Raw genomic sequence first — 20,018 nt, forward strand, 5'->3', positions numbered from 1 at the left:
TATGTTTCGAGGCGGAATTTAATGAGGATTCTTATGGTATCCTCAAAATCCTCATATGTCTATTATTTCCCGAGTTACACCGAGAAAACTGTATTTTTTCCTCTCCCGTCAGAGTAGGCTAACGAATAAAAATTGCTCAAAGCTCCTCATCTACGCTCCTTAGAAAGGTTGCCATATGTTACCATTAAGAAACTTATCCCAACAAATGACGCTCCCAAATTTGATGAGCTTTCACCGAAAACTTAATTTTTAATAATTTTTTTAAAGTTTTATGACGCATTTCGCGTCATCGTGCGCCAGGACCTTTTACCCTACGCGTTATCGTGCGCGAGAGGGTTAACACAAAATCTCAACTGGAAACTCCATATCTCCTCTCTCACTAAGTCAGCTTCCTCGAGGTTGGCTGTTCTGTGACGTCTCTGCCAGTTTTTCTCCCCCACACAAATGCTGTCCATAATTCTCTCCTTACCTCCCCCTCTTCCTTCGCCTCCCTGCCCCCCCTCCTCTTCCTCTTCTCTCCCTACCTACCCCTCTTCCTCCACCTCCACCTCCACCTCCTCCTCTATCTCTTCAGCAGCTACAGCCACTGCCCTTCCCCCTACCTACCCTCTTCCCTGTCCAGCATAGTCCTGCCCTGTTGCCCCCCTCCCTCCCTCTCTCCGCCCTTTCCTACTGTTTCACCTTCCCTTCCCTCTCCTGGCGCAGTTTTTATGAGGAAGGTTTTAGTTGTGGGAGACAGTCAAATCAGGCTCATTAACCCGTAAACTGTGCCAGACATCTCAAGATGTTATGAGTTAGACTGCGCCAGACATCTTAAGATGACACATGTTCCAAGGTGAATATTTATATTTCCCGCGATGCCAAAGTATATTCCAATGAACCTCGTGTGGCAACATCATCCCTCTTTTGTACCATGTAGTCACCATCGTCATATTAGTTGCTCTTTAGCAGCCATGGAGAGTAGAATTATGTCATCTACTGATGCCAACCAGTCTCATATAGCTCCTGCGGTCGTGACTGAGGGGGAGGCATGGGAGGGGGTAAAAAGAAACTATTGGTAAAGAGAAAGATTGTAGTAGACAAATTTGAAAGAGACAGTGATTCAGATTGCATTCAACCATCAGATTCAGCTGGTCTGAGGAAGCGTGGCAAGCGTGAGCATGCTTCTGGCGCTCAAGGTCACAGACACGCTGCCTCTCCAACAGTGCGGAAAGTTACTAGCTAGCCTAGTCACTCACTGACACCATCATCACTGTCCGTGGGGTGCCGGCCATGTGTGGTGTTTTGCCAAGGAGGGGGGTAGGTGAGGGATGGCTCTCCAGGGCCTTAGCAGTAAACAGCAGGCTGGCGGCTCACTGCAAGCGTAACGGTTGGCTTTTCATTGATAAGTGGGACCTCTTCTACGATAAAGGCACCTTGTATGCCAAGGATGGTGTGCACCTGTCACTCCAGGAGGTTGAGGTTCTCACTGACTCCCTCGAATGATCATTCAGTACCCTACAGGATTTTTTAGGATAGGTGAGGGGGGAGGGCCTAATGTCCGTGACTGTGCATTGCAGATTGTGACTAGGGAGCTCGGGATAAATTGAAAGGGTGCAACAAGGAATGGTCTAACAGCTTATTACACCAACAGTAGGAGTCTCAGGAGCAAGATAGATCTACTGAGGGGGAAAGCATGTGAAGAGAAATCCGACATTATAGCAATCATGGAAACACGGGTGGCTACTGAAGAAAAAAAAAAAAAAAAAAAAAAAAAAAAAACATGACGGAATTGGAAATAGATGGTTATCAGATGTTTCACAAAGATGGAAGGGGGAGAACGGGAGGAGGGGTAGCAATTTATGGTAAAGACTCACTCAAATGTTCCGCTAACAATTCTGTTCAAACAAATGGCAACTCAGAATCAGTTTGGGTGGACGTCCACAAAGGGGAAGACAAACTTACTCTAGGGGTTCTTTACAGGCCACCCAACCTTGGCAGGCAGGACACGGATATATTACTACAAGAGGTTGGCAGGGCGAGCAGGAGCAAAAATGTCTGCATAATGGGGGACTTTAACTATAGGAATATAGACTGGGAAGGCATGGTGGGTGATCTAGAATCTGAGGATTTTCTGAAAGTAATACAAGGTAATTTTCTCAAGCAGACAGTAACTGAGCCCACCAGAGGTAACAACATTTTAGACTTAGTCTTAACTAACACCGAGAATATGATCAGTGAGCTAGACGTTGGGGAAGAACTAGGTGGAAGTGATCACAAGGAGATTAGGTTTAACTTAGACTGGGCGGTGACTCATGAACTCAACCCTGTGTTGGTGCCAGACTTTAGAAGGGCTGATTACGAGGGGCTCAGAAGACACCTTGAGGAGGTAAATTGGGGAACCTTAGGGCTGGATGAGGGCCAGATCTCAGGGATGGAACCTGAAGGGCAGGGGAACCATGTAGAAATGATCTACAATAATTTAGTTACAGTAATAGCAGAGGGTCAGAGAAAGCATATCCCTTATCAAGCACGTAGAAAGGAAAATAACGACCATAAATGGATGACCCACAGACTCAAGCATGAGATTGGCTTGAAGAGAGGAATTTATAGGAAAATAAAGAATGGGGAAACCCACCTCAGGGGTAGGTATATTGAACTAGCCAGATCGGTGAAGTAAAACACCCGCCTAGCAAAAAGGAATTATGAGATTAGGGTAGCCAACGAGGCCAAAAGTGATCCCAAGGGCTTCTTTAAATTGTACAGAACGAAAACAAGCGAAAGAATTGGGCCGTTGAAAACAAACACAGGTGAGCTCGTCGAGAATGGAGAAGATATGAGTCAAATGTTGAACGACTATTTCCTCTCAGTTTTCACACAGGAAAATCTAACAGCCATTCCGGAGAGAGTTCAGGTATGTGAGGGTGAAGACAACGACAAGTTGAGGGATGTGATCATCACTAGGCAGGTAGTCCAGGATGAGATTTATAGGTTGGAGAAAAACAAATAGCCGGGCCCAGATGAAATATTCCCACAAGTTCTGAAAGGATGCAAGGAGGTCCTCAGTGGCCCGCTTACTGATATCTTTAAGATGTCGGTAAATTTGGGGTATGTGCCCAATCAATGTAAAGTAGCTAATGTGATGCCGATTTTCAAAAAGGGAGACAAGTCAGCCACCTCAAATTATCGCCCAATTAGCTTAACATCAGTTGTAGGCAAGATGTTGGAGTCAATTATAGCCAGGAGCATTCGGGACCATCTAGAGAAGCATAGTTTAATTCATGACTCACAGCATGGGTTCACGAAGGGTAGGTCTTGCCTTACTAACCTGTTGTCCTTCTACACTAAAGTAATCGAAGTGGTTAACAGATGAAAACTATGACATACTATATCAAGATATCAGTAAAGCGTTCGACAAAGTCCCTCATCACCGGCTATTACTAAAACTACAGGCTCACGGTGTAGATGGGAAAGTTTTGAACTGGATTAGGGCTTGGCTTAGTGGTAGGAAGCAGAGAGTGCAAACCAATGGTAAAAAATCTGAATGGGACCGTGTTACGAGTGGAGTCCCGCATGGGCCGGTGCTGGGTCCACTGCTTTTTATCATTTACATCAATGATTTGGACACAGGAATTAGTAGTGATGCCAGTAAGTTCGCAGATGATACCAAGATCAGTAGAGTAATCCAATCAGACAGGGACGTTAGCGTTCCCCAGGATGAGCTTGACAGACTATATGATTGGGCGGGGAAGTGGCAGATGGAATTCAATGTTGGGAAGTGTAGTGTTCTGATTGTAGGTAGGAATAACCCCTCACACAATTACTCCTTAAATAACACTCCTCTAAGCAGGTCTGGGTGTGAGAGAGACTTAGGAGTCTTAGTGAGCGCTGACCTCCGTCCTAGGGCTCAATGCATTCAAGCTAAAAATCGAGCGAACAGAGTATTGGGTTTCATTTCAAGGAGCATAAGCAATAGGAGCGCTGAAGTCATCCTCAAACTTTACTTATCACTAGTTAGACCTCATCTCGATTATGAAGTTCAGTTCTGGTCCCCCTACTATAGAATGGATATCAAGATGTTAGAATCTGTAAAGAGAAGGATGACAAAGATGATTCAAGGGGTGAGAAACTTGCCTTATGAGGATAGACTGAAGCATTTAAATCTGCACTCTCTAGAAAGGCGAAGGTTGCGAGGAGACCTGATCGAAGTTTGTAAATGGATGAAGGGCTTTAATAAAGGGGATGTCAATAGGGTTTTGGTTGTTAAAGAACCAGGTAAGACACGTAGCAATGGATTTAAGTTAGATAAATTCAGATTCAACAAAGATATAGGCAAGAATTGGTTTAAGTTACCAATAGTGATGGGTGAATGGAATAGCCTCGGCAGTCATGTTGTGGATGCCAATACCAAAGATGCATTCAAGAAGAGATTGGATAAATTCATGGATAGTGAGGTAAGGTGGGGTTAGGATTACAGGAGCTGCTTTGTATAGGCCAACTGGCCTCCTGCAGACTCCTTGTTTTTATATTCTTAAGACACCTCTCCACCCGAAACTGACTTCTCTTTTGGCCACTCTTTACTTTTGTCTGTTGTGGGAGCGGGCTTTTTTATCTACACTCTTTTTGTTGCCCTTGAGCCATCTCCTTTGTTGTAAAAAAAAAAGTTTCTACAACAGCTTTGTATTATTTGCAGTGAATAAAGTAGAACATATGCAGACATATGAATTTTACAAACCTTTAATAATGTATATATATAAAACAGGGGTGTGCAGTAGAATATAAAAAATTGCAACTCCAACTCCAGGAAATTTTAAGATTGCGACTGCAAGTCTGACTCCACCGCCCCCTCAAAATACATTACCATGAAAAAATTTAAATTAAATAAATATTTTCACAGACTTTCAACAAACTTCTTGCTTGAAATGTTCTCCCACAAGATCTCCCACATAAGCTAATTTCTCTCACTAATTTGTGGGAATTTTTCACAACGTTGCAACACAATTATGAAGCCAATTTGGACGGGGCCTGAGCCCCTTCACAGTGCTGCTGCATCACCCCAAATACATCACTCTCTCCCTCATAAGTCAACTATGTACTAGTATTTGAAATTGCGTATCATATATACTGCATATATTAACACGTTACCCACATTAAGGCAAGAAGAGTGTTTTGCCTTGTCACGGCACTCTTCACAAAGCTCTCCCGCCAATCACGTTGGAGCCATCAAAGAGAAAAGAGATACATAGCTTCTCTAAGCCCTAATGGCAACTATGCCTTCATAAAAGTGGTGCTGCACTGGTGGCCCAACACGTGGTACCATGATATTTTCTTTTTGTACTGTGTGTTGGGCCACCTGTGCAGCACTGACACAGTGTACCACCAGATCACCTTGCCGTTCTCGAATATTTTACTTTTCTGTTGCATCTTGAGCCACCTGTATACCACTGAGTTTACAGTAAATAAATGACATGAAACACAATATATTACATCTTACTTTTGCAATTATGCATGAAAATACCTCTATACTTATTTATTTTTATGCCTCTACAGATAATGAATGTCTCAACTTTCTACAGCAGTCAGGCCTCTAATTTTGGCTAATTTCTGGGGGGGTGCTAGAGGGCAGCATAGGTTTATGAGGTGTGTGGGGGAAGGTGGCAAGAGAAGCGAGCATATGCAGTTTTGGAATTTTTATTTTATTTTAAATAAGCACTTTTAGGGGCATTTTGAGGCTGACATTGAAAGCACTGGGGAAGGGACTATAGCCCCCCTTGCCCCCCCCAAAAAAATTACGGCCCTGACAATCATGCTGGAGAAGAAAGCTCTGATGAGGATTTTGTTCCGTTCAGTGAGAAGAATGCAAGCAGAAATAAAGTGATGGGTCTGAGTCAGTCGATGAATCACTGCAAAGCACCCTCACAGGGATGGGGGCTGTTTCTTATAAACAGCATTCCTATACCTTTAGTGGTAGAGAAGAGCTGGCTGTTTTGCCTCAAATAAACTCAGTTACAGGCCAACCACATCCCATTGATATGTATTAATTATTTATAACTGATGATCTTTTAGACATTATTTATCACTGACAAATATATTTGCAGAGAAGCACAATGCATCATAAAAAGCTTACAATTAGCTAGACCTTTCTTTTTCTGTCAGGATATTTATTCAATTAAAAGTGAGCATTATTTAACCACAGTATTGTTATTTTTAGTTTTATCATTATTTAGAGTTTCCTTACCATCAAAATAAGTGTGAAATTGTTTAAAGAAAGAGCAAATTGTTCCAATTTCTTCCAATATAAAAATGTAAATTCATAGAAGTTGAATTATGATAAATTTCCTTATGTTTATTATATTAATGAAAGTGGTTTTCTATTTCCAAGCTCTATTTCTACACAACAAGATGTTTATTTTCCATTTCAAATCATTTTTTTCCATGTAAATGAAAAATATTCATCAGGCTTGGAAGTTCATTATAATGGTACAAAATAAACAAGAATTGACTACATTATGTTTCATTATGCTTTTATTTCATAGGATAGGGGGTGGCTGAGTGGTTAGAGTGCGGGTCCCCCATTCATCATGCCATGGACAACGTCAATTCGAATCCTCACGCTACCACCTGGTATTTTTTTTTTTTTTACATCTTCGCCTGTGGCACTGGTAGGCTTGTTTTTGGAGGGGCCTGATGGTATGGCATAGCCCGTTGTGGCACAGGCCAGTGTTTATAGTGGCGCCATCTTGCATTAGCTCATGCTGCCCTCCCGGAGCTCATCTTTAATCCTAGAATCTAGAGTCCAGGTTAATAGGTGGTCTTCTGGATAGCATGTGGGTAGTTTTAAGCCACTCGGTGGCGACTGAAAAATCTCAGCTTGGTGGTACCGGGCGGGGATTGACCTCGCGACGTCCTGAACGCGACACCGTCAAGCTATCCACTCAGTCACCGCCTAAGACTACCCACATGCTGTTCTGCAGACCACCCATCAACCTGGACTCTAGCAGAAACCATCCAAGTGAATCAAAAATGAGTTCCGGGGAGCAGCATGAGCCAAGCATAAATGGCGCCACTATAAAAATTGCCTGAACCATGACGGGCTTGGGCCGACCACCAGGCCCCTGAAGAAAGCCTACCAGTATTACAGACAGCAATGTAAAAAATAATAATAATAATAATAATAAAAAAATGTTTCCTACAAAAATTATCAAAAGTGACAGAATGCTCAGCCAACTTTTATACAGGTGAAACATGACAATGAATGCATACTTTTGTTGAATCATTGTGCCACCAAAGTACCAACTCCCGAGGGAGGAAAGTAATCAATGGTACACATGTGGCCCAAGACTCAGGTAACGTGTTAAATAAGATTTGGCAGCGCTATGGCCAGGGAACACCCCCAAGCAGGACTCGCCCAAACCAACTCCAGAGCTGAGTCAGACTATAGCAGGGCACCCAAGTACTTTATTTATTATTATTATTTTTTTTACAACAGACAGCTCAAGGGCACAAAAAAGGGAAACAATGATAAAAAGCCTGCTACTCGCCGCTCCTAAAAAGAATCCAAAGAGGTGGACAATAGAGGTCAATTTCGGGAGGAGAGGTGTCCAGATACCCTCCTCTTGAAAGAGTTCAAGTCGTAGGCAGAAGGAAATACAGATGAAGAAAGATTGTTCCAGAGTTTACAAGCGTGAGGGATGAAAGAGTGAAGATGCTGGTTAACTCTTGCATAAGGGGTTTGGACAGTATAGGGATGAGCATGAGTAGAAAGTCGCGTGCAGCGGGGCCGCGGGGGGGGGAAGGCATGCAGTTAGTAGTTCAGAAGAGCAGTCAGCATGAAAATATCAATAGAAGATAGAAAGAGAGGCAACATGGCGGTGGAAATTAAGAGGTAGAAGACTATCAGTAAGAGTAGGTGAGCTGATGAGACGAAGAGCCTTAAACTCCACTCTGTCCAAGAGAGCTGTGTGAGTGGAGGCCCCCCCCCCCCCCCATGCCGAATAAATTTAACTAACCTACCTAACATGGGGCTTCGACCTCCTCAACCCTTAATGGGGGGGGGGGGGGGGGGGGTTGCCCCTTTCAACCCCTTAACAGGGGAACTTCATCCCCTTCAACCCTCCAAGCGGGGAGACTTCGCCCCCCTCGACCCCCCTTCTATTTTCCGGAAGTCATTTCTTGCTGTACTGCATTCAGGGACCAAAAAAGAACCCGTTTTGGGTAAAGATTTGTATTAGGTCTGTGCCAGTATCTCATAATCTACTTAATGAAACATCACTTTCTCTTCATATATCTTTTCTACAAACCTTCAACAGTCATGGAAACGCTTTGAAAATCCAATTCAAGGACTTTTTTTTTACTCTTGAAAACAGGGGATAATGTTTACGAAAGTGCGTCGCCTCCTCTGGTGCTGGCCACAGCGGACCTGCAGCTGCCGCAGCTGTATAATAGCTCGCAGAGGGCTTAGGGTCGGGGAGCATATTTAAACTACTCCAACCGAACTTTACGATCTACTACCGGGGGGGCTGCGCCCCCCTCGACTCCCTGGACCCCCCCCCCACATGTATATGTCACTTATTTCAGCGAGGAGGTATTTCTTGAAACACCAGCTGCAGTGTTGCCGCGGCCAGCACCAGAGGAGGCGACGTTTTCGTAAACATTATCCCATGTTTTCAAGAGTAAAAAAAAAGTCCTTGAATTGGATTTTCAAAGCGTTTCCATAACTGTTGAAGGTTTTTAGAAAAAATATATGAAGAGATACTGATGTTTCATAAGGTAGGTAATGAGATACTGGCACGGACCTAAAACGAATCTTAACCCCCGTTTTGTAAGTATAAACTTCGCAGGAGGTGGCTACCCTCTCGTCAATATTATTCCCTATTACCACTATTACGGTACACGCAGAGTCCTAAGGATGTCTGACAACCATGACTATTACACCTATTACAACCTAATACAACTATTAGGGTATGAACGGAGTCTTAAGAATGTCTGGCCACCATGACTATATTACAACCAATAATACTCCACACACACTTACCATTGGCGGCTTTGAGCGCACTGATGAGCCACAGAAGGCGCTCGTCCACCTCCATTGTCAGCAGTGTGTGGCGACGACGATGACTGCCATGTGACGTGCACCGAGAGGTGATTATCGAGGCGCCTCTCCGCTGTGGTGACACTTGACGTTTGGCCGCCCCGCCACGTGGGTTTGTTTACCTCGGGGTTTACATAGATTTACACATATAGCTAGGTTTATACCAAGGAAACTTATATATACTTCTTGGTTTACACAGACAGGTTTACACATATAGGTTTACACAGATAGGGGTATTATTCTAGTGTTTTCCCATACTCACCCCTCGCAACCAAAATTGGCCAGGGGGCCATTAATTGAGACTGCGGGGAATGCGGTGGTAAACTTGAAATGCGTCGCAAATGCAGAGTTTAGTTCAACAGAAATAACGTTATTAATTGAACCAGCTGATTGGATCAACGATATCTGGAATCAATATAAAGCGGCCCTGTGTATGGATACCGTAGAAAGCGTCAATTATTCACCAAATGTGCTAGACTTGCATCTACTCATGTATGTAGGACATTATCTTCTTCTTCCTCTTCTTTTTCTGGAATGTTTTAAGGAACTACTGTCTGTTCTGCATGTTCGTCTCTTTTCACAGCAGCTACCGTTACAAAGGCCTGAGAAAATTTCCAAGCAACTTGTGATATCAAGATCAAGTTTGGGGTCAGGCCAAAAACTGTGTCGCTCCATGATGGAGGCCCCCGGACCAGGCCCGCGCCAGGCCCCCGCGGAGTACCAGTACGTGCACCGCCGCGCCGGGCACGTCATGGTGGCCTACGACAAGCGGCTGTTCGTGTGGGGCGGCTACATGGTGGGTGGGGAGCCTGCCACCAGCGGCCCGTCTCCATTAGTCTTGTTTCTTCCTTTCCTCCTCAGTCCTATTTCTCCTACCCCTTGGATCTGGATCTGGATTAATAATGCGCAAGGCACCTTTCAGGTGCATAACACGCATATTTGTGTTGGCTGTTAGGAGTGTTAGTGTGATATGATTGGTTGTATAGTCTATCCACCTCGAGTTGAACCTAGAAGCCCCGGTAAATGTCCAGAGAGTTGCCCATCTCATTGCGGTACTTCTCACCCTAACCATGGGTTAGATCTCATAATTCTATGCATTTTGAACCCCATATATGTGCCTCGCAAATTGATTGAATCGCTGCTAGCGATTTTTGAAAAGTTAGTGAGTTTTTTGTGGCCGCCTTGGGGTGTCACGGGGGGGACTGGGATATGATATTACGCCTCCATATTGTACTTAAGGGACGAAATACATGTCCCTTAACCATAATATGAAGGCAGAAAAACTTAAAAGTAAACAAAAAGTGGTAAAGGTAGTGAAAAGGCATATTATACATACGCACGATGTGTTTTGATGGTGGCCATATTGGGAAGTGAGCAGTGTTGCCAACGATCCGGTTAGCGATGGTACGCTTAGTTAGCCATTAGCCCACGCATGTGAGACCAGGTCCACCACGCGTGGTTATTTATTTATTTTTAGAACATGCACCTTTCCCTAATACTATACCCGGCCCAAACCTTCACAAAAGCCTTTGGGTAAAGGTGCGTGTTCTAAAAAAAAAATAACCACGCGTGGTGGACCTGGTCTCACATGTGTGGGCTAATGGCTAACTAAGCGTACCATCGCTAACCTAGCGTACCACTGCTAACCGGATCGTTGGCAACGCTGCTCACATCGCAATGGCGTCGCCATGTAAACACAGCACGCGTATGTATAATATGCCTTTCACTACCTTTACCACTTTTTCATTACTTTTAAGTTTTTCCGCCTTCATATTATGGTTAAGGGACATGTATTTCGTCCCTTTAGTACAATATGGAGGCGTAATATCGTATTTTGGAGGTGCGGAGTGAATTTCAATAATTACCAAAACAATAACTTTTCAAAAATCGCTAGCAGCGATTCTATCAATATGCGAGGCATATATATGGGGTTCAAAATGCATAGAATTATGAGATCTAACCCATGGTTAGAGTGAGAAGTACCGCAGTGAGATGGGCAACTCTCTGGACATTTACCGAAGCCCCTCCCCACAGGCGATGTAGGAAGGGCATAGCCGCTCTCTTGTTAGTGATTGGTTGATGGTGATGGGGGCAAAACTTAAGAATAACCACTCCAAACCAATATTCGTAGTAATTTAGCACGTGAAAGAATTATTATTATAATGCATTTTCGTATACGTTTTACCTTGGGGAGGGGCCAGGGGGGCAAGCCTCTTTAATTATAGAGTTAGGTGGCTTGGATTTTCTAAGTCCATTGTTATTGTTTAACAACCGCCTCTATACACAGACTGAGCCTCATACCTGCCTTTCAGTGCACCCTACAAACTAGTTCCTAAGTCAGTGCCCGCAGGTCGTAAAGTTCGGTTGGAGTAGTTTAAATATATTTGACATGTGGTGTGGCCCGTCAAAACTTACGCGCCGCGGGACGGATTGGGAGGGCAACGGTGGGGGAGGTCCAGGGGGGGCTTCGCCCCTCCTGGTTAGAATGGGGGGTCGAGGGGGGTGAAGCCCTCCCGCTAGCAGGTCGTAAAGTTCGGTTGGAGTAGTTTAAATATATTTGACATGCGGAGTGGCCTGTCAAAACGTACGCGCCGCGGAACGGATTGGGAGGGCGGCGGTGGGGGAGGGGAGGGGGGGGGGCAGTATGCTCACCATCTGATGACATGCCTGACACTCGTCTACAGATTGAATGCTAGGTCATATTGGAATAGACTGCAAGAGTATGCGTTAGGGACTTTCCTTACTTTCGAGACTAGGAAATTTTTCCTGATTTAGGGATTTTTCTCGGGAAATTTTGGAAGGCCATTTTTCAGTGATATGGGCTCCCTCCCCCAATACCCCGGTTCCCCACAGGTCCCCAGGCTTGTCTTGGGGGGTAGGGAGGGCTGGGGTGGTGGAGGGGGTGGAGTGGTATTTCTTAAGATTTACCGAAATAACTTTCCAGGCAATGAATAACAAGTGCGTGTGTGTGTGTGTGTGTGTGTGTGTGTGTGTGTGTGCATGTGTGTGTCCGCGTGTGATGGGTTAGGTCAGGAGAGCAGGACAGATGTCAGCACCCAGCCAAGCCCCGGAGAATGGAATTAGCGAGAGAGGTAAAGGGTGCGACGGTACAGCCACTCAATAGTCCTAAAAGAAGGTCGGATTTTGACAGATACTTAATAATAATATTGATAATAACAACAAAAATAATTATCATAATAATGATGACTTTATACGGGGAAAGTGAGGAAGGTGTGACAGTAACAGCGCCATTTTCTTTACTCGCTAATCCCGAGGTTCGAGGGAGAGCCTGCGGCCTTGACCTCCGTGCTGTTGTATATCTACATACCCCCACCCTCGTCACCAAACGAACTTCGACGTAGTGCACTGAACCTCCCACTTCCCTAGCCAGCCAATCTCACATATTTAGGTGGAGTCAGTAGGAGGATAGCGGGCGGAGCTTCTGGGGTCAACTGGAAGCAAATGGACTATAGTAGAGTGTAGGCCACTTGGCTTCCTAAGGTCTTATGTTCTTATTTATGGATGTGTGTTACGAGTATGTTGACTGTGTGTGTTGTGTAAGTATGTGTGTGGATCAATGTCAATGTGAGTGTTTGTGATCTTGTACATAAGTGTAAGTCTACGTATGTGCTTGTCTGTGCATGTAAAGAGGTTCCATGTTTATCTGTTGTTTGATCCGTGTTATGATTTTTTTTTTTACAACAAAGGAGACAGCTCAAGGGCACACAAAAAAGGAAACAATAATAAAAAAAAAAAAGCCTGCTACTCACTGCTCCTAAAAAAAGAATCAAAAGAGGTGGCCGAAAGATAGGTCGATTTCGGGAAGAGAGGTGTCCTGATACCCTCCTCTTGCATAAGGGGTTTGGACAGTATAGGGATGAGCATGAGTAGAAAGTCGTGTGCAGCGGGGCTGCGGGAGGGGGGGAGGCATGCAGTTAGCAAGTTCAGAAGAGCAGTCAGCGTGAAAATAGTGATTGAAGATAGAAAGAGAGGCAACATTGCGACGGAATTTGAGAGGTAGAAGACTATCAGTAGGAGGAGGAGAGTTGATGAGACAAAGAGCCTTAGACTCCACTCAGTCCAGAAGAGCTGTGTGAGTGGAGCCCCCCACACGTGAGATGCATACTCCATACGAGGGCGGACAAGGCCCCTGTATATGCATAGCAACTGTGCGGGGGAGAAGAACTGGCGGAGACGATAAAGAACGCCCAACCTCGAGGAAGCTGATTTAGCGAGAGAGGAGATATAAAGTTTCCAGTTGAGATTTTGAGTTAAGGATAGACAGAGGATATTTAGTGTTGAAGAAGGTGACAGCTGAGTGTTGTCGAAGAATAGGGGATAGGTGTTTGGAAGATTGTGTTTAGTTGATAGGTGGAGAAATTGAGTTTTTGAGGCATTGAAGGACACAAGGTTCCTTCTGCCCCAATCGGAAATGATAGCAAGGTCTGAGGTTAAGCGTTCTGCAGCATCCAGTCTGGAGTCGTGTACTTCCTGTTGAGATGGCCTTCTATTGAAAGAAGTTGCATAATGCAGAGTGGAGTCGTCGGCGTATGAGTGGACAGGACAGTTTGTTATGGAAAGATCATTGATGAATAACAGGAAGAGAGTGGGTGATAGGTCAGACCCTGTAGAACACCACTGTTGATAGGTTTAGGGGAAGAACAGTGACCGTCTACCACCGCAAAGATAGAACGGCCGGAAAGGAAACTGGAGATAAAGGAACAGAGAGGGGGATAGAATCCAAAAGAGCGCAGTTTAGAAAGCAAAGACTTGTGCCAGACTCTATCGAAGGCTTTCTATATGTTTAGCGCAACTGAGAAAGTTTCACTGAAACAGCTAAGAGAGGATGACCAAGAGTCAGTTAAGAGAGCAAGAAGATCGCCAGTAGAACGCCCCTTGCAGAACCCATACTGGCGTTCAGATAGAAGGTTAGAAGTGGAAAAGTGCTTTTGAATCTTCCGGTTAAGGATTGATTCAAAAGCTTTAGATAGATAGGAAAGTAAAGCTATAGGGCAGTAGTTTGAGGGATTGGAACGGTCACCCTTCTTAGGCAAAGGCTTTACAAAGGCATACTTCCAGCAGGAAGGAAAGGTAGATGTTGATAGGCAGAGACGAAAGAGTTTGACCAGGCAGGGTGTCAGCACGGAAGCACAGTTTTAACATGTTAGGTTAGGTTAGGCTAGAGTTAGGTTAGGTTAGTGGTTGTTAGGTTCGTTAGGTTGGGTTAAGGTCCCTCTCTAAGCAAATAAAAGAATCATCTATCACACATCATCAACCATCCAATATATATATATATATCATATATGTTTATGCATGGCAGAATGAAATTTGGCCCATCGCCTGGGGTAATTAAAGCAATTTGGCCGATACGTCTGCTACCGGGTTAAGGACAATAGGAGGCATTCCATCAGGTCCATAAGCCTTCTGAGAGTTGAGGCCAGAGAGGGCATAGAAAACATCATTATGAAGAATCTTAATAACAGGCATAATGGAGTCAGAGGGGGTATGAGTAGGAGGAATATGCCCAGAATCGTCCAAGGTGGAGTTCTTACAGAAAGCTTGAGTGAAGAGTTCAGCCTTAGAGATAGATGAGACGGCAGTGCTACCGTCAGGGTTAAGGAGAGAAGGAAAAGAGGAAAAAGTGAAATTGGTGGAGATATTTTTGGCTAGGTGCCAGAAGTCACAGGTAGAATTAGAAAAAGCAAGGTGTTGACATTTTCTATTGATGAAAGAGGTTTTTCTTAAGTCGGAAAATAGATTTGGCACGATTCTGGGCTGAAATTTAAAGTTCATGGTTAGTAGGAGCGCGAAGGCTCTGGAACCTTTTGTTAGCTGCCTGTCTATCTTTAATAGCACGAGAACAAGCATGATTAAACCAAGGCTTTTTAGCATGAGGAGTAGAGAAAGAACGTGAAATGTATGCCTCCATTCCAGAGACAATCACCTCTGTGATGCGCTGAGCACACACAGAGGGGTCTCTCTCCAGGAAACAGTAATCATTCCACGGGAAATCGGAAAAGTACATCCTCAGGTCGTCCCACCGAGCTGAGGCAAAATGCCAGAAGCATCGCCTCCTCAGTAGGTCCAGAGGATGAACAGGAGCGATAGGACAGGATACAGAAACAAGGTTGTGATTGGAGGAGCCCAACGGAGAGAACAGTTTGACAGAGTAAGCAGAAGGATTAGAGGTAAGGAAGAGGTCTAGAATGCTGGGCCTGTCTCCAAGACGGTCGGGAATACGTGTAGGGTGCTGAACCAACTGCTCTAGGTCGTTGAGGAGAGCAAAGTTGTAGGCTTGTTCACCAGGCTGGTCAGTGACAGAGGATGAAAGCCAATGCTGATGGTGAACATTGAAATCTCCCAAGATAGAGATTTCAGCGAAGGGAGAGTGAGTCAAGATGTGCTCCACTTTAGAGTTCAAATAGTCAAAGAATTTTACATAGTTAGTAGAGTTAGGTGAGAAATAAACAGCACAGATGTATTTAGTAATAGAATGACAATGAAGTCTTTGCCAGATGGCAGAAAATTCAGAAGAGTCAAGGTCGTGGGCACGAGAGCAAGTGATGTCGTTGCGCATGTAGACGCAACATCCATCTTTGGATTGAAATTTAGGATAGAGATAGTAGGAGGGAACAGAGTAGAGATTGCTGTCAGTAGCCTCAGAAACCTGTGTTTTGGTGAGGAAGAGAAATTGAGGTTTAGAGGAGGAGAGATGGTGTTCCACAGAATGGAAATTAGAACTAAGACCGCAAAAGTTGCAGAAATTGACAAGGAGGAGGTTTGAGGAGTTATCAGGACACCTCTCAAGTTGGCAGCCAGAAGGGGAGTCCTCCCTGGGGGAATTTAGGGTCCCCCCCCCCCCAGGCAGGGACTCTGAGGCAATGTTATTGTGCGCCATTTTGAGTTTTGGGAAAAAGTGTGTATGTTGTATGAATGTAGTGTGGTATAGAAAGAGAGAGGATCTGTCTTTAGAGAGCATGCTGAACTACTCTCTGGTGTTGATGAGACACAAGGGAAACGGTTAGTAAGGACATGGGAAGGGTCTTTGGAGGGCTTCAGCACCCTCCTCGCTTCTCATATATCCTCACTGGGAGTAGCTCATGCCCGTTCGGTAGGTGTCTTCCTACCTACTCCTACCACCAGGGGGCACAGCCCCCCTGGTTAGCAGGAGGTCGAGAGGTTAGGTTATGTAAAGTTCGGTTAGAGTAGTTTAAATGTGCTCCCCCACCAAAAAAAAAAAAAAAAATTCCGGTGCATCATACATTTGGGGGGGGGGTCCAGAGGTGGCGCAGACCCCTGTTAGTTGTTAGGTTATAAAGCTAGGGACTTTCCTTACTTTCGAGACTTGGGAATTTTCCTTAATTTCGGGATTTTTCCAGGGAAATTTTGGAAGCCCATTTTTCAGTGATTTTGCCTTCCCCCCCAAAAAACTCCGGTGGCCCACAGGTCCCCAGGCTTGTGTTGGGGGGTAGGGGAGCTGAAGTGGTGGAGGGGGTGGAGCTGCTATTCCTAAGATTTACCTTGATTTGTTTTAACCTATCAATGTTTCTGTGTGTGTAAGGATCCCACACCGTGGAGCAGTATTCTAGTGTTGGTCTCACAAGCGTGTCATACGCTATATATGTGTTTAATGTCAGGTGTGCAGTTAGTTAACTTTGACATCTCATTTCCTGCCTTCTGTTCAGCTGTTGTACTGTTACCGGAAGTACTACTACTTAATTCAGCAAATATCTACTTAGAATAAATACAAGGTATCACCTGGCCCCGACAACATTTCCTGTCTTCATTCTTAAATCCTTTGCCCCCATCCTTGCCCCCATTTTCCAGGCCTTCACCCAATCCTTATCATCCACCTCATCACCTTCTGATTGGCTTTTGGCAAACATCAATCCTTTGTTCAAGACAGGTGACCCAGCCAATTATTGCCCCATCTCACTAACATCCATTCCATGTAAAATTTTCAAACACATAGGTAATACATAAACACATAATGAACCACCTTGCCACAAACAACATCCTTACTGACTCACAACACGGCTTTTGACCTGAGCGCTGATGTGAATCGCAACTCATTACTACTTTTCATGACATTACGAGGCTACTTGACCGATGTGACATCAAACAAGTTGACACTATTGTTCTAGATTTTGCCAAAGCCTTTGACAAAGTCCCGCACAATAGACCGACATTATAATTGAAATACTAGGTATTTCAAGACCTATTCTTCACTGGATCACTGCATTTTTTACTAACAGGACTCAACATATTCTTCTTGACAGCTCTTCATCTGACACTGTCCCTGTTTCTTAAGGTATCCCACAAGGCACCGTTCTAGACCCTTTTCTTTTCCTCTTGTACATTAACGATCTTCCACTCTCAACACCTAACTTCTCCAATAGACTCTTTGCCGATGATAGTCTACTATTTAGAGCAGTAAAGACCAATGACGACTGCATGCTACTACAAAAAGACCTGGACGTCCTCCAGCGGTAGAAGCGCACCTGGCATGCACTTCCTCCCTGACAAATGCAAACTTTTAAGATTCACCAGAGCACACAACCCCATCTATCACACATACACTCTCCACAATACTGATCCTGATTCTGTACACACACACAAATACCTCGGTGTCCACCTCTCTACTAACTTGAAACTCAGCACTCACATGGGCTATATCAGTGCCACAGCCAGCAGAACGCTGGGGTTCCTGAGAATGAATCTACAGAATTTTACACCTGAAATAAAACACATTGCGTATAACACATTTGCGAGACCAAAGCTATAATATTGTTCACGGTGTGGGATCCATACACACGCACACAGAAACATCGATAGGTTAGAGCAAATCAACACCAAGGCGGCTAGGTTCATTACAAACAACTACACTCGAGCACAATGCAAACAGTCAACGTACTCATAACACACACATCCATAAATACCAAACATATCACACTAACACTGACGCATACAAGCACTCATACTTTCCACGTACCATATGCGACTGGAACAGCCACCCTTAACAGACTTTAAACTGTGGTACAATAGACTCATTCAGAAAACAAATACATACTCACTTGTCACCCCAACACAGCAACACTAACAATTACATTTGATTCACTTCCCTCCCCTGCACACTTGGCTTCCCCGTCCCCCCAACAACCAACTCAAAATATGCATGTTATGCACCTGCACAGGTGCCCTGCTCATTATTATCCAGATCCAGCAGGTTTTTGGCCCAACCAACTATTCCTACCATGTATGATGTATCCTTGTCACACTGTCAGGAATGGACAGGCCAGGCAGGCGAGTAATATCAGTCATGGCGCAGCAGCAGGCACACAGATAACTACTTGCATTTCAATAATTTTATTATGAAAAGGAAAGACACTACCAAGAGAAAACAAAGCAAAGCTTCATTCCATCCCTGTCTGCAAGTTTTTATAAAGAATAATTTTCTATAAGTTTGAGTTTAGAAATCAAATCAGCCCAACATAACACCTTGGGCATGTGATATTTTGAGGTAAATGCAGAAAGTAAGGTATTACTCCTGTCTGGAACCAACCTCACTTAGGTGGTCGACACATTTTTGTTGATAGATCTCAATGTGCTCTTCAAAATTCCTTCAGGGGTGTGGAGTCGGAGTTAAAATTTTCCGACTCCGACTCCGGGAAGTTTTAAAGTTGTGACTCCGACTCCAGCCCCCATGCCCCTCCCCCTCTATTGCAATTTTTTTTAATTTTTTTTAATTTTTTTAAGTGCTACCTGTAGTGCCGGTAGACTCTCTTGAGGTCCTTTTTTACATGTATTTACATCCAAATTACATGTACTCTATATAGACAACACCTAAATAATGTAAAAGAAAAAAACTTCACAACTACAATACACGATAAATGATTATGTTAAGGAGTCGGAGACTGGGGTATTTTTACCGACTCCGACTCTGGCCAAAAGTAGCCGACTCCACCAACTCCAACTCTGACTCCACACCCCTGCATTCCTTAGTACTGTTTGTCATAACCTACTCATTTCCACAATATTTTTTGTTCACTAAAATGTAGAGGGGGTTGATAACTTGATAGGGTTGAAGCCCCCCATAGTAGGTGGGGGGTCAAGGGGTGTGAAGTCCTCCCACCCTCCCTGTTAGGAGATATTTTTTATAAAATCAATTTTGATACTTAATTGCAACCCATTTTGTTGTGCGTAGTGGCAATGTGTCACAGTGGTAAATGGCGAGATCTGGCAACTTAGAGCAAAACATGGTTTTGAAGCGTCAGGCAGTGGTAGGATCAAGGGGGGCCTTCAGGCAATTTATGGCTGAAACTTATCGTTTTTCTAAAAACATGCTTAAGAGAAAGTGGTGGCCTAGAGGAATACTCTGACATGATTATAATGATCTGATCATTAAAAACTTCTTAAAATACCAATTTAAAGACCCCCTGCACGCGAATTTAAAGACGTTTCCTTTGCACCCCGCTTACAACTTTCTTACTTACTACAATAGCGAAATAATGAAAATAATCTTGAGATAAGTGCCTTGAAGCGATGAAACACTAACTGATACTTCACAGTGAGTAGGAGTCTCAAGCAGCTCTCTGCCCTGGGGGAGAGTCTTCCTGGTGCTGGGTGAAGCAGGTGGAAGCCAAGGAGGAGGAGCTTGCACCACACAGCGAGAAGCAGCTCTACCTTGCCAAGCTACCACAGAAGCTTGACCTCAAGTTTGCTTATCAAGACCTGGCAAACCCTGACCTCCTTCACAAGTGCCTCAGTGGGAGGACCCAGTATCCTAATGAAAGCCTCCTTGTCAAGGTTTGGAGGAAAGTCTTGAAAGACAAGTTTGCAGGGTTGCACAGAACCATCCTTGTGACTCAAACCACAGTCCTGGAGCACAATTTTGAGCACTGCAACTCTTCCTTCCTCTGCTACCTGGGTTTTCCCAACTCACCACACC

At 44.4% G+C, this 20,018-nt stretch overlaps 2 protein-coding genes across 6 annotated transcripts in view; one reads left to right on the plus strand and one right to left on the minus strand.

The window, feature by feature from the left end:
* Positions 1-9,443, minus strand: part of LOC127000267 (uncharacterized) — a 37,312-nt gene extending 27,869 nt beyond the window's left edge. The window contains exons 1-2 of the mRNA XM_050863720.1: positions 9,333-9,443; positions 9,014-9,192 (exon numbers count right to left, since the gene is read on the minus strand). Coding sequence (XP_050719677.1) covers positions 9,014-9,068 — 55 coding nt within the window. The 5' untranslated portion in view covers positions 9,069-9,192; positions 9,333-9,443. The remainder of the gene's footprint in view (positions 1-9,013; positions 9,193-9,332) is intronic.
* A 60-nt stretch (positions 9,444-9,503) lies between these two features.
* The window catches only part of LOC127000268 (kelch domain-containing protein 2-like), a 57,134-nt gene continuing 46,619 nt past the window's right edge, over positions 9,504-20,018 (plus strand). For all 5 annotated transcript variants that reach the window (XR_007753853.1, XR_007753854.1, XM_050863722.1 and 2 more), the window contains exon 1: positions 9,504-9,866. Coding sequence is in view for 3 of the 5 variants with exons in the window: in XM_050863722.1 (XP_050719679.1) it covers positions 9,504-9,866 (363 nt within the window). In the remaining 2 variants the exon portion in view is untranslated. The remainder of the gene's footprint in view (positions 9,867-20,018) is intronic.

The sequence above is a fragment of the Eriocheir sinensis genome, chromosome 18, assembly GCF_024679095.1.
Source record: "Eriocheir sinensis breed Jianghai 21 chromosome 18, ASM2467909v1, whole genome shotgun sequence".
NCBI classification, from domain to species: domain Eukaryota; kingdom Metazoa; phylum Arthropoda; class Malacostraca; order Decapoda; family Varunidae; genus Eriocheir; species Eriocheir sinensis.